General features: G+C 47.8%; 1 protein-coding gene across 3 annotated transcripts in view; it reads right to left on the bottom strand.

Annotated features, from left to right (window-relative positions):
- STOX2 (storkhead box 2) overlaps window positions 1–13,237 on the bottom strand; it is a 223,125-nt gene extending 209,888 nt beyond the window's left edge. The window contains exon 1 of one of the 3 annotated variants that reach the window (XM_016952558.4): window positions 12,813–13,237. In XM_016952558.4, the coding sequence (XP_016808047.1) occupies window positions 12,813–13,176 (364 nt within the window). In that variant the 5' untranslated portion in view covers window positions 13,177–13,237. The remainder of the gene's footprint in view (window positions 1–12,812) is intronic. The other 2 variants (XM_016952559.4, XM_016952557.4) reach the window with 2 other exon arrangements.
- Between the last annotated feature and the right edge of the window lie 1,089 nt (window positions 13,238–14,326).

The following is a 14,326-nucleotide window of genomic DNA, read 5'->3' as shown; positions in this document are numbered from 1 at the left end:
CTGGAGGCTGGGAAGTCCAAAATCAAGGGGCTGAATTTTGTGAGGGCTCCCTGCTGTGCCGTAACATGGGAGAAGCCATTGCATGGGGTGGGGGTAGGGGTGAGGGTGCGGGCAATTCATCCATTTATCCAGAACCCACTCCCAAGATAACAGCATTAATCCATTGATGAGGGCAAAGGACTCATTGCCTAATCACCTCTTAAAGTTCCCACCTCTCAACGCTGTTGCACTGGGGATTAGATTCAAAGATATGAACTTTGGGGAACACATTTAAACCACAGCACCCCTGATGTTTCTTAGTAGTAATTTTCCAGCCACTGACTTGCACTCAGCTCTTTCTTTGGCAATGAATTGCCACTTGCCCATGCTGTGTTTGGAGTTGAGCCTAATTTCTCTCCCCTACTGCAAAACCTTGTTGCACTGCTTCCTGTACCTACCATGGTGGTCCTGATAAAGTCTTCCTCACAGTACTTTAAAAGTAACATTAAATAATTTTTTCTTTAACCTAGGGCAGAAGCATCCTCAACAGTCCCTGGTCCAGACACACAATGAAGGAGGTTTCTGGGCCAGAAAGTGAGCATTTTACCAACTCATACCTACACCAGTCCCTCCCTGCAACTGCAAGGCGGCAGCTACACTTACCTCCGTCCCCACTACTCCTCCTTAGGGTCAAGGGTAGAGAATCCGGGTTTATTTATCCATGCAGAGCAGTACTGTAGTTACAAGGTCAAAAGGAAACCACCAAACAAGTTAATTCTTCATAGGTAAAAATGGCAGTGAACATTCGAGAGTTATGCTCTATGAATTCAGTTTACTGTTAGTGATTTACAAAAAGCTGACATTTCACAGTCTTCCATAGAAAAACCTATCTATAATTTTTTGGAGAATAAAAGATGCTCATAATTCAACTTTTAAAAAGTATTTCAGAGGGAAACAGCACTTAAAACATTTTATCAAAAATAGCTAATGCAAAATAAGTGTACTAAAGGAAAAGATACAACAGTAATGTTGAAAGTCTGTATGTTTTTCTGTTTTGGTTCTAGAAAGTCAAGTACATAATCAAAACACAAATGTCTGTATTTCTCCAAAAGTGGAGAGTTGACTTAAAAAATAAAAGTCAGGGCCGGGAATGGTAGCTCACACCTGTAATTTCAGCACTTTGGGAGGCCGAGGTGGGCAGATCACGAGGTCAGGAGATCGAGACCATCCTGGCCAACATGGTGAAACTCCGTCTCTACTAAAAGTAGAAAAATTAGCTGGGTGTGATGGCACGTGCCTGGAATCCCAGCTACTCAGGAGGCTGAGGCAGAAAAATCACTTGAACAAGGGAGGCGGAGGTTGCAGTTAGCCGAGATCGAGCCACTGCACTCCAGCCTGGTGACAGAGCAAGACTCCGTCTCAATAAATAAATAAATATAAATAAAAATCAGATCAGGCCAGGCACAGTGGCTCACGCCTGTAATCCCAGCACTTTGGGAGGCCGAGGCGAGAGGATCACTTGAGGAAGAGTTCGAGACCAGCCTGGGCAACATAGTGACATGTCATCTCCACTAAAAAAAACTTTATTTTAAAGTTAGCTAGGTGTGGTGGCTCATGCCTGTAGCCCCAGTTACTTGGGAGGCTGAAGCGGAAGGATCTCTTGAGTCTGAGAGCTCAAGGTTGCAGTGAGCCGTGATCACACCACTGTACTCCAGCCTGGGAGACAGAGCAAGACTCCCTCTGTCTCAAAAATAAATAAATAAATAACAGCTCTAATTCGTATCCAAATTCCACAAAATTCAAGCATGTCCTATTGTTTACAATGCGTACAGATGAAAACTTTAGTACAAATTCATCACTACCCCTAGAAAAACAATTCAAAGCAATCAAGACCCCCAGTGTCTTAAACTTTCTTAAAACAGTACGAGATTTTTTTGCCATTTTTTTTTTTTAGCTCATCAGCTACCATTAGTGTCAGTGTATTTTATGTGTAGCCCAAGACAATTCTTCTTCCTATGTGGCCCAGGGAAGCCAAAAGATTGGACACCCCTGATCTAACAGAATGAAGAAGTATATAGCATAAAGACTGTCTTCTAGAATGTTCCTTTTTCAATATAAGAGGAAATGCTAAAGATACAGGTAAAAATGAAACAAAGATGCTAGAGTAACCATTATTATCTGGGAACAGACACAGTGTCTAAAGTACTGCTTTTGTTTTTCTACATTACTGCATTTCCTACATTTAAAATGTACTGCTTTCTACATTTTCTACATTACCTCACAGTCTACTAACGATTAAAGACTTTCCTTGGACAAACTTTTTGTTACAAATTAATAACCAGGCTCTGATGAAAGGAAAGTGATCAACCTAGACAAATTATGCTAGTCACAAAGTCCCCCAAAACAAAAAACAAAGGATGCTTCCCGTCTCTGCGGTTCTATATTAACTCCAAAGTCAGCAGGTCTTCCAAGGCTTTCCCAGCCTATCACGACCACCCCAGGACAGAGGGGAAGTGACCGGTCAGGAGAACCTGGAGCCCAGAGGCACTGCTGGAGGGAGTCAGGCGAGGATTGGAATGAATGGTGGCGCTGTAACAAGACTACAGGAGAGATGTAACCCTAACCGATGAGATAGAAACTGGATTTCTTTCCAGAAGCGCCGCAGAGTTCACTGAGCTGCATCCTCCTTTCACTTCCTCAGGAAGAGTCCAGGAGAGTCTGGTTTATTGACCAGAGAACAGAGATTTAAAAAGAAAAAACCAAAGTGATTCGTCCAGACTGGACAGTTCTTTTCACCCAGCAGGTGTAGTGCGGGGTCCATCTGCTACAGGAACCCGCGCTGATCCCTTAGTCCTCCTCCTGGCCCTGGCGAAATTGGCTGGGAGAGCTCAGCCCGCCCCGCAGGCCTGTTGGGGAGATAAATCCACAAAGAAAGCGGCCTGATTCCCAGCAAGAGCCTTCCGCGGCAGCCTCACGGACACCAGGCAGCTGCTCCCCTCACACCTCCTCTTCCTCTGTCTTCTCCCTCGCCTTTTTTCAGCTCCCAGTCATGCATCTGGGCCGTCTCCCATGCTCCCGTCTCCCTGCTGACAGCCCACTGCTTCAGGAGCACCCTGGGCCCTCACCTGCCTACCCCACCTCCCCCAGCTCAGCGTCTTCCAGCTCCATCCACCCACCAGGGCTGCCAAACAAGCAGGCAGGATTAAGAAGCTGAGCTGGGAGTGGGGTGGGTGTGGGGTGTGGGGCTGTGAAGGCCGCAGGGATAAAGCGCAAGTGTTCCCTAGAGAAGGTGTCACCCAAAGCCAAATGACAAAGAGGGAAGGCGATGAGACACGGTGGCCAGAGAGACTGCAAATCCTGGCGGCTCGGGCAGGTTCACTGGCGCCTTAGGCTGACAGGTGGTTTGCAGGGACTGCAGGACTGTCCCAAGAGTGGAAAGCATCCCAAAGGGGTCACACCAGAAGGCCTGGGGACTGCTGTCCCTAATAAAATTTGTTTGGGAAATCATATCCACCGTGGTGCCCCTCTAAATATGGAGAAGTTCTCCTCCCTTTTTCAGCATGAAAGTGTCAGAGGCCGGGCGCGGTGGCTCACGCCTGTAATCCCAGCACTTTGGGAGGCCAAGACGGGCAGATCACGAAGTCAGGAGATCGAGACCATCCTGGCTAACACGGTGAAACCCCGTCTCTACTAAAAATACTAAAAATTAGCCGGGCGTGGTGGTGGTCGCCTGTAGTCCCAGCTACTCGGGAGGCTGAGGCAGGAGAATGGCGTGAACCCGGGAGGCGGAGCTTGCAGTGAGCCGAGATCACGTCACTGCACTCCAGCCTGGGCGACAGAGCAAGACTCCGTCTCAAAAAAAAAAAAGAAAGAAAGAAAAAGAAAAAAGAAAAAAAGAAAGTGTCAGAAAGCATCTGGGACTCACAAAGGCCCCCTCCAGGCATGGGGGCTTCGAGCTGTGGGGCAGTGGGGGCAGTGCATGCAGGGGAGTCTGGAATCTCTGAAGACCACTTGCCTTACAAGGGCATGTCCTGGGCCCTACCGTCCTGAACACGAACACATAAATGTTTGTTTCCTCAAAATCTGGACGGCGGCGGACCTTATTTAGAAGTAGAAAGGCAGAGGTGTCATCATAACCTTTTGTTGCAATGGTTTGAAAAGAAAAATAGTCCAAATCCTGGAGGGAAAGTGGGGGTCGGGGGAAGAAGGGAGGCACCTGACACAGCGCTGGCAGAGGCTGAGACAGAAGGAAATGCTGTCACACGCAGAGCTCTCAGGAAGCAGGCCACAGTGGGTCACTGCTCTGGGAAGCCAGCCTTCCAGCCAGCACCGCCACAGTATCCCGGGGTTCACGGTGAAGACAGAAGGCTGCAGCAACCTCAGGCGGCAGGAAGATGGGGCGCCCCAGACTGGATTCCACCCCTTCAAGACACCAGGAAGCCCTCCGTGAGCTCCAGGGACTCCCGGATTCATGAGAAGGAGGTGATTTTGTACTCACTATGCATCCCCAGCTTCCATGCCAGAGAGCTAGACTAAGGGACATCATGTGCTTCCCAAACGTACGTTATTGGGGAGTGGGGAGGTGACATCCTGCTTACAGAAACAAGTCATTTTACACTGACAGATGGGCTGTCACTTTAGAAAATTATTATAGGGCCTTCACAATAAATTGGGAAAATGGAGTCTTTAATCGTGTTTATTTTCATCTTCAGAGTGAAATCTACAGCACAGAGGTATGCTTCCAAAGTGTTAATGTCATAAGGACAAATTCAGACCTGGATCTGCTCAGCATGGGGTCTCCCACTGTCCCATGCACTTTCTCAACTTACCCACTTAATTCAGGCCCCAAAGACTTGGATGAATCCTTTCTACCTCTTTATCTAAGTCATTTATCCATTTATCAAATTCTCAAAGACACACCGCCAGCTCTGGCCCTTGGCAGTGTCCAGCCTGACTGGTCCGCATCAAGAGAGACTGATGCCAAGCTATCAAGAGCTGTTTAAGCCAGCTCATCCCATGCCAGTGTGATTTTTATTTTTACTTTTTGTATTTATTGAGATAGGGTCTCACTCTGTCACCCAGGCTAGACTGCAGTGGCACAATCTTGGCTCACTGTAGCTTCCATCTCCCAGGCTCAAACGATCCTCCCACCTCAGCCTCTCAAGTAGCTGGGACCACAGGCACACAGCACCATGCTCAGCAAATTTTTTTAAAACTTTTTTGTAGAAATGGCATCTTGCTATCTTGCCCCAGGCTGGTCCAGAACTCCTGGGCTCCAGTGATCCCCTCACTTAGGCCTCCCAAAGTGCTGGGATTATAGGCGTGAGCCACCATGCTTGGCCTAGTGTGATTCAAGTGGATTAAAATCTCTTGACAGAAGGTCTTCTTAAAAATCCAGATCTAGCTATTATTATAGTATACTATAAATTAAAAAATTAGATCCAAAGCTTGTACTTTGGCAATACATCTATTTATTCCTCATTGAGATAAACTATAGACCATATCGTTAGTTTCCCCCAAATTAAGAAATGTTGGAAATCATATCATGTCTACAGCTATGCAACAAGGGTTTAAAACTTATTTAACAAATATATAAACTAAGTAGAAGGACACAAGTACAATCTCCAAACTTCAAGTAACTAATGTTAAAGCCCACCTCATACACTGAAAATTTTATTTTTAAGGTGACCAGATCATCACTGTGTGTGATATTTTAGGCAGACTGAAGACACTTAAAATTCCTTGCAGCAAATAGTTTGTATATAACGAACTTTCCTGGGTTTTTACCCCAAAATATATGATCGACCTCAGGAACAGAAAGCATCTAAATACTTTCAACCCGTCGCAAGACACAGACACCGTTTCAGTTTAATGAGCCCTTTTAAAAGAACTTGGCAATAACCAGCAAATTTACCTTTTGATGCAATTTATTTTCCAAATTCAAAGGAAACCCACAAGGAAACAAACGTGCTCAAGATCATAATTAATCTATAAGCAGTAAAATTTAGAAATCTTTGCAAAGCCAGAGTTATCACAGCAAGACCTGGAATCTCAGAAGTTCATTCTAAATGCTTTATTACAGTGAAACTGACAGCCTTTGCTGAAAACATCTTTCAGCCAAAGTGAGATAATTCATAAAAATGGTTTTTATGACTAGCTAGAAGTCACTAAAGTTTTAAATGCATCCTTGGTCACTGTTTAGACTTAATCCTGTGATTTTAATGTAAGAGATAAGCTTCTTTAGGAGCCAGGCCCGCTTCTTAAACTTCTCTAAATTTTCTGCCGACCCCAACCCAGTGCACATTTCTGGAGACTCATGCCTTCTCTCTGCAGAACACCATCCCACACGGCCCCACAGGACCTGGCCTGGGCCTGCCTCTGACCTCAGCTGCAGTCACACCTTCTTCTCCTTTCCTGGCTCAACAAGCCCAGCCCCATGGGCCACCCTCTCTGTTTCTCCAGCATAGCAAGCTGGTTTCCACCTGCTCCTCTGTCATTGCTGGTTGGTGGATACCTGCCTCATGGGTCAAGTGTCACCCCAAATGAGGTACTGTCGAGTAGTCATCCAAAACACTGTTTCTAGCATCCCAGGGCCTGGGTCCACATCCCGGCTCTATCACTTACTAACTAGGCATCCCTGGAGAACATTTATCTTTCTGTTCCTTAAGGTCCTTATTTGTATATGGATAAAATAATGATACCTAAATGGTATAGGTGTCTTAAAGATTAGATTAGATCATAAAAATAAAGCATTTAGAAAATAGTTGGTGATCAATAAATGTAAATGTTAGCTATTCTGTCATTTCTCCCCAGCGCTCTCTATTCTATCAAGTGCTTAATTTTTACAGCATTTAAAAATATTAGAAATTTTTATTTCTTTAATTTTTTTTCTTTCTTTCTTTCTTTTTTTTTTTTTTGAGACAGAGTCTCACTGTCACCCAGGCTGGAGTGCAGTGTCGTGATCTCGGCTCGGCTCACTACAACTTCTGCCTCCCAGGTTCAAGCAATTCTCCTGCCTCAGCCTCCCAAGTAGTTAGGATTACAGGTGTCTGCCACCACACCTGGCTAATTTTTGTGTTTTCAGTAGAGACAGGGTTTCACCATGTTGGCCAGGCTGGTCTCAAAGTCCTGACCTCAGGTGGCCCACCTGCCTCAGCCTCCCAAAGTGCTGGGATTACAGGTGTGAGCCACCACGCCCAGACCATTTCTTTAATTTTTCAAATGTCTGTTGTGCCACTAGAATGGAGCCTCCAAAAGTACAGGGACTGTATCTGACTTGTTCTCCACTTCAGTGCCTAGAACACATCCCAGGAACTGGTGAATGCTCCAGTCACTGAATGAATCAATATCTACAATTTAAAAGGCTTTAAAACAATTGTTAAGCAATTCAAGCTATTCGTCTAGGAATATTATTCAATTTTAAGTTGACTTAAGTAAGTTATTGAACTGTAACTTCTTTTGAGTATACAAATGTCTGTGGAGTGTACATTTTTTTAAATAATTCTAGGCTGGGCTTGGGTGCTAACATCTGTAATCTCAGCACTTTAGGAGGCTGAAACGGGAGGACTGCTTGAGGCCAGGAGTTCAAAACCAGTGATTTGGTTTGGAGCTGTGTCCCCACCCAAATCTCATCTTACAGCTCCCATAATTCCCACACGTTATGGGAGGGACCCTGTGGGAAATGACTGAATTATGGGGACAGATCTTTCCTGTGCTGTTCTCATGACAGTGAATGGGTTTCACGAGATCTGATGGTTTTAAACAAGGGAGTTTGCTTGCACAAGCTCTCTTTGCCTGCTGCCATCCACGTAAGATGTGACTTGCTCCTCCTTGCCTTCTGCCATGATTGTGAGGCTTCCCCGGCCATGTGAAACTGTGAGTTCTCCATTAAACTTCTTTCCTTTGTAAATTGCCCAGTCTCAGGTATGTCTTTAACAGCAGCATAAAAATGGACTGATACGGGCCGGGTGCGGTGGCTCACGCCTGCAACCCCAGCACTTTGGAAGGCCAAGGCAGGCGGATCAAGAGGTCAGGAGATTGAGACCATCATGGCTAATACGGTGAGACCCCGTCTCTACTAAAAATACAAAAAATCAGCCAGGTGTGTTGGCAGGCGCCTGTAGTCCCAACTACTTGTAGTCCCAGCTACTCCGGAGGCTGAGGCAGGAGAATGGCGTGAACCCGGGAGGCGGAGCTTGCAGTGAGCCGAGATCGCACCACTGCACTCCAGCCTGGGCGACAGAGCGAGACTCCGTCTCAAAAAAAAAAAAAAAAAAAAAAAGGACTAATACAACCAGCCTTGGCAACATAGGGAGACCCTGTCTCTACAAAAAAAAAAAAGTTAAAAATTAGCCAGGCATAGTGGTGTGTGCCTATAGCCCACCTACTAGGGAGGCTGAGGCAGGAGGACCACTTGAGCTCAGGAGTTGGAGGCTGCAGTGAGCCATGATAGTGCCACTGCACTCCAGCCTGGGCAACAGAATGAAACCTTGTCTCAAAAACAAAAAAGAAATCTGTCTTAAAAATCTACTATTTGGGGAAATCACTTCAAGAAAGCAACTCTTTTTGAGAAAACCAATAAAAATTTTGGAAAAGAATAAAATCTTGATGCCCATGTGTTCTAAACAATTTTATAATGCAAAATACAAGTTCTGATATAAAGTCTAAAAAAGTGTATTTGGTCTGAACTATTTAAACATGTGAGGATCAAATGGGAAAGTGTAAAGTGCCACTTTCCCATTTGGGGACAGAGATGCACCTGTGCTCCCTGAGGTCTGGAGGGGGAGCATGCACATGGCTCCACACAAAGGCTAAGGGCTTGTGGCCAAGGCTAGAAGGCCCTCCAGCCTCAACGAGACTAATGGTGTCTTTCTTCGGGTACTAACCGTGGCCTGTGCAAGTGTACCGAAGGAGAGCAAACACTCTAAAGAAGCACTTGGCATTTCTCCCTCTGTTTCAATAGGCCTAGCTAGTGCTCCTATTTCTTTCTAATCCCCTCCCAGTCCCACCCTTCACCCTCACTGGCATGGAATTCTCACTGTAACACAGATCAAATCACTTCATTCCCACCCCTGCTTAGAAGCCTCCAGTGGCTTCTAGATCTTCACATCTGGCCCTCTCCCACCTTTCCATTGTCTTATCACCCCAGCCAGTTTCCAAACACATCAGGAACTCTCCAACCCCAAGCCTTCACTCAAGCTCCGGGCACCTCCTTCCCCAGCAGGGAAAGTTCTCCTGCTCTGCAGGAACTCCCACCCCACCCCCATCTCCATCTGCACAAGGTCAAGTTCAAGCCTCATACCTGGGAAACCTCCCCTACCAGCTCACGAGACAGAAGTAACTGCTTCTCGTTCACTCAAAACAAAGAGTCCTCAAAGCATTTAGCACACTCTCAATTTCTTATGTCAGAATACCCCAAAAGATGGCATGTCCCACCAGTCTTCCTATTTGCAGGAGTGACACACAGAGGCTGGCGCTAGAAAGCACTCAATAAACATGTATGGGCTTTAATTTACTGTAATTTACTCAAAATACATAGCACAATTTTAAAACATTACCAGCATCCTGTATACCCTTTGAAGGGTTCTGAAAATCAAAAGTCCAAACTTTTTTTCTATATGCCCACAGTAGGTTATTTCTAAGAATGGACTTGCAAATTCTAGTAGGTTATTTCTAAGTAGTGAATTGGAAGATGCCAAGTCAAAACCACTTTTCCTTTGAGTGGCTTAACACCCTGCTTCTTGTTGAATCCAGTAATTATCTCCTTGTTGTCCAACCCTCACCTGAAGTTTTACAGTTGGTTAGAACCATATACTTTTGGAATTACAGGCACCAAAATGCTTATGATTTCAACACAGGTGTTTCAAGTTACAGCATAAAATATTAACTCCTGGCAAATCCTGCTGTGAAAGTGTAGGTTTGCCTCAACTGTACCACAGCACAGCCAGAAAAAAGCACCGGGGCTTGCCTGTCTCGCCTCGCCTGTGAGCCTCTCTGCTCTGGGATGTGTGAAATCATGCACCCAGGCGAACCCAAGTCAAGAGACAGGGCAAAACCGTTCCTCTCTTTTCTTCACTGGCAGGATCTAATGGAACACTTTTATTACCACTCTCTATGGTGGGATCTAAGAGATCATCTGAAACACAACCAATTTTTATAAATAATCTGTATCCCCCACAAGAATGATAAGACTTAAGCAAGCTTTTGGCTACCAGTTATTTCAGAGGACTATTGGTAACTGATGAGCTTAATTCAAGTTCAACAAGTGGGAATGTAATGCGCCTCCTGTAAAGCTCATCTATGTGTCTGGCTCTATGGCCGTTTCATATGCATGAAATAATGAGCTAAAATCCCGAAACAATGTAAAAGGACCTGACGATATATGTACTACAGATGGGGGTCAATTGAAAGGGATGCTGCAAGAAATGTATTACTAATAATAAAGTATCAAAGATAGCATTTGGTTTCTGGTTTTGTACATTTAGCAGTAGATCGATTCTAGGCTATTCCTATGATAACATCACTCTTTTCAGAGTAGAGTTTCAGCCAGGATCCCCCATATCACCGCCCCGGCCCCCCGCCAGCATTTGAACTTGTCATCACGTGCACTGTGACTCAGAATAAAAGGTTGTGAGCCAATCCTCATCAGCTTCCAGACTGGAATTGCAAAGCCCAGTAAAAGATCTGGCAACAAAAAAAATGAGGAAGCCTGCAGCAGATATTGAGAATTTTTATAGTAGATAAAAATCTTTCAAACAATTCAGCATTTTACCGTCATTACTGAAGCAAAATTGGAATTCCAGTGGAGATTTTTAACCCACCCCACCCCCCAGGCAGTTCAAAAGAAAGTTAGCACTTGGATCCCAGCAGGTATCACCCCTGCTCTTTTATCTGATGCTTGGGCTTTAAGAGGGAGTCCCTCTGCTTCCTCTGAGGGTGCAGAGGTAAGGTGAAGAGCTCAGTACTACAGAGGCTGGCAGGCCCCATCAGCTGCCAGTCAGCAGAGACAGCTCAGGCCAGGCCACCTACCCAGGTCAGGGCAACAGTCAACCAATTAGAGCAATTTGGAACCTTTAAAAATTGCCAAAATATTTCTCTTTGGTTAATATGACAGATCACCAATTCCTATGAACTTATAAATTCTGCTGAAATAAAAAAAAATACATGAGCATACTGAAATATTTACAAATGAAATTAAGTTGATATAATGTCTGGGATTTCAAAAAAGTACGGGTAGGGGGTAGATGGGGGTATAAATGCAGTAAGACCGGCCATGCCATTGATACTTTTTGGAGCGGAACGATGAGTACACGGTGGGGGTTTAATATAATATTTTTGAGTTATACTACTTTTGTATATATTTGAAATTATGCAAAATAAAACATTAAAAAGTGTGAAATCGAATTTCAAAGAAAATTATTAAAAGCCTGTAGAGCAATCTATACGGTGCATATAAATGACTACGTATATCCTTACGTCCTAATGTGTCACACACAGTCCTACAGTGCAAAAGCAAGTTAAGTCTCAGAGGCGTTCACCTTGGCCCTTTACGGAGGCCGCTTAATTTCAGAGACTGAGGTTTTTGCTAAAGTCAAAAGAATTGAGAAAATTAAGGCACCTTTTGAAATTCAGCGCAGGTTACAAAATACACAAGATGCAAGCTTTACTAGCTTTTTGTCAACTCAAGTCAAAGAAAGCTTTGTAAAGATCTCTTCTCTGCCAAAATAGACAAAACACAACAAAATTAAAATGCTATAAATTCGTCACACGCATAGATGGCGTCACATCAGCAGGTAACAGCTAATCCTTCAGAGGAAGGCGGCATGGCAACAGCGGGTCACGAAAAAAGGCGGCTTTACAGTTTTTTAGCGTTTGAACTTTTGACCTCCCAAAATGTCAAGAAAGAATTTCTAAACCGCGGGACTAGAAAGAATGCTTTCTTCCTTGAAATTGTTTCCTAAAGCTTTACTATTTACTATGTACGCTTTTAGCCACCGGACCCAAAGTACAAAACTCAAAAGTATATTCTACAGGCGATGCAAACTGGATTAAGGAGGGGAAATGAAGTAGTGCAATAAAAACCAGCAAGTCAAAGCAGCACTGGAAACGCGGCGGCGACCTTCACCTCTGGGCGACTCTGCCCCTCTTTACGTTTTGCTCTCTTTTGTTGAGGATCAGATTTTTTTTCCTCCGGCCTCTTTGCGTCTCTTCCTTCCCTCAGACACACAAAACGACTTGAGAGATGTGCTGCAGGTGAGACATTTAAGACGAACTCTGCAGCCTTGCCTCGTTGAGAAATGCGTGCGCGCAACACTCAGCCCCAACCCGAGCTTCCTGGCGCGTCCCCCGCAGTCGCCACCCAGGGAAGGGCGTCCCGGGCGCACCTGAGCCGCCGCTCCAGCTGGGAGCCCCGCGCGACCCGAGTCCCGGAGTCCTCCCCGCCCACCTCCGCCCGGCCCGCGCACTCCAGCCGCGGAGCAGTGCCGGGAGGGGGACACTCACGCGCCCCGAGTGCCGCGCCCTCCGAGCCGCCCGCCGAGCCGCGGCGCCCACCTGGCCGGCCCCAGGCACCGCCCGCCACCGGGGAGGCTCCCGCGGGCAGGCGGGGGCGGCGCACCGGGAATGGGACGGCTCCCTCCTTTCGGTGCCAGGAAGTTCCCCAATCCCACGCTCGCAGAGGGCCCCCGGCTCCTCCCCCGGCAGGGACGCGGGCACCCAGGGGAGCCTCGGCGGTGCCCGCGGCGGGCTGGGGCAGGGCGGGGCACCCGCGACCGCACGGCACGGACGCGACCCGGTGGGAAGGGACGGGACGGGCGCGCGGCGGTCGCACTCACCCAGGCAGCGGATGTGGAAGCCCGAGGGCGGCCGCAGGGCCCGGCGCGTCCAGCCCTCGCGCAGCGCCTCCAGATGCTCCTCCTTGCCCTGGATCAGCAGGACCTGCTCGTCGATCCAGCCCAGGAAGAAGGTCTCGGCCACCGCGGCCGTGACCTTCTTGTTCCAGAAGTGCTGCATGTTCTCGGCTTTGAAGTCGGCGAAGATCTCGTAGCCGATGTGGTGCCGGGCGAGCTGGCGGGGCTGGGCCGGGGGCGCGGGCCGGGCTGCCCCTGGCCTTTCCCTCGCCGGCCCCTCTGCCGGGCCCAGGACGATGGCCAGGGAGTGAGGCGCGATCTGCAGAAACTTCTCCATCTTCCCAGGCATCTGCCGCGCCGACCTGGCTCACCGAGGCCGCCTCCCGCCGCTCCCAGGAACAGCCGCCGGGACGTGGCTGCAAGACCAGCGGGGAGCGCGACCGTCCCCCAGGGCAGGGCTGGCCGCGCCTCCCCCGCGCCCGCGTCCCTGCAGCCCGGGCGCCCGGCGCAGTCCCTGGGCGCAGCCCGCGGGTCGCTGCGGGGAAGGGACGGTGTGCGGGGCCCGCTCGGGCCTGAGCTCTGGAGCGCGTTACCTGCAGCTCCGGGCCACCCTTCGGGCAGCGCTCATTTTCCGGCCTCGGCACCCTCGCCTCCCCGGGCGCCCAGCGGCCCCGCGGGGGCGGAGACGCGGGAGGAGGCGGTGAGGGGGCGGGCAGTGCGCACCGCGCCCGGGAACCCCCTCGGCTGGACGCGGCCTGAGGAATCCCAAGGAGTCCGCTGAGGGAGGTGGTCGGGGAGCGCGGATGGCCTAGGGGTGAGCGTTTGGGTGTTGGGCCTCGAGGGAGATCAGAAAGCGGGGGTTGGGGGGGACGCAACGGCGACACTTGGAAGGCACGGATTCCGGAGCGGCGAGTGTCGCTCCTCCCCACGCTCCACCCCTGCCCCCACCTCCCACCTCTCGCTGGAACAAGTGGATTCGCTGACTGGTTAATGAATGTACCCTTAGAAGTGGCTTTTTAAAAAACTTAGTCAACCACGAAAAATTGTCATCAGTCCCTCCTCCCAAACTCTTGTGGAATTCTACTCTCTTGTCTTCAGCATATACTTTGGCCTACCCTGGAGGAAACCCAATCAACCATTAACCCTCGGTTTATGAAGAGGTTACAGAAATTTACCAGGAAAGGTAACGATGATGCTTTTAAGAAAATTCCTTACGTTTGTTTCTGTGCAAAATTCTGTTTGACTTATATTTTAATCGAGAGAGACTAGTAGTCATATGTGAAAAGAGATGATTGTCATAAGAAGCATTAAGAGTTATGCTACATTTACCCAGAGCGGTATTTAAATTTCAATGTGCATCACCGTCACCTGAACACGTATTAAAACGCAGGTATCTGGGCCCCATTCCCAGAGTTTCTGATTCAGTAGGTCTAGGGGAACCCGGTTTTTAAAATTTCTAAGAAATTCCCAGATGCTGCTACTACTGCTGCTGCTGGTGG

Source organism: Pan troglodytes, chromosome 3, assembly GCF_028858775.2.
Source record: "Pan troglodytes isolate AG18354 chromosome 3, NHGRI_mPanTro3-v2.0_pri, whole genome shotgun sequence".
In the NCBI taxonomy this organism is placed as follows: Eukaryota; Metazoa; Chordata; class Mammalia; order Primates; family Hominidae; genus Pan; species Pan troglodytes.
The sequence above is the reverse complement of the archived record's forward strand: the minus strand, read 5'-3'. Positions and strand labels throughout refer to the sequence as shown.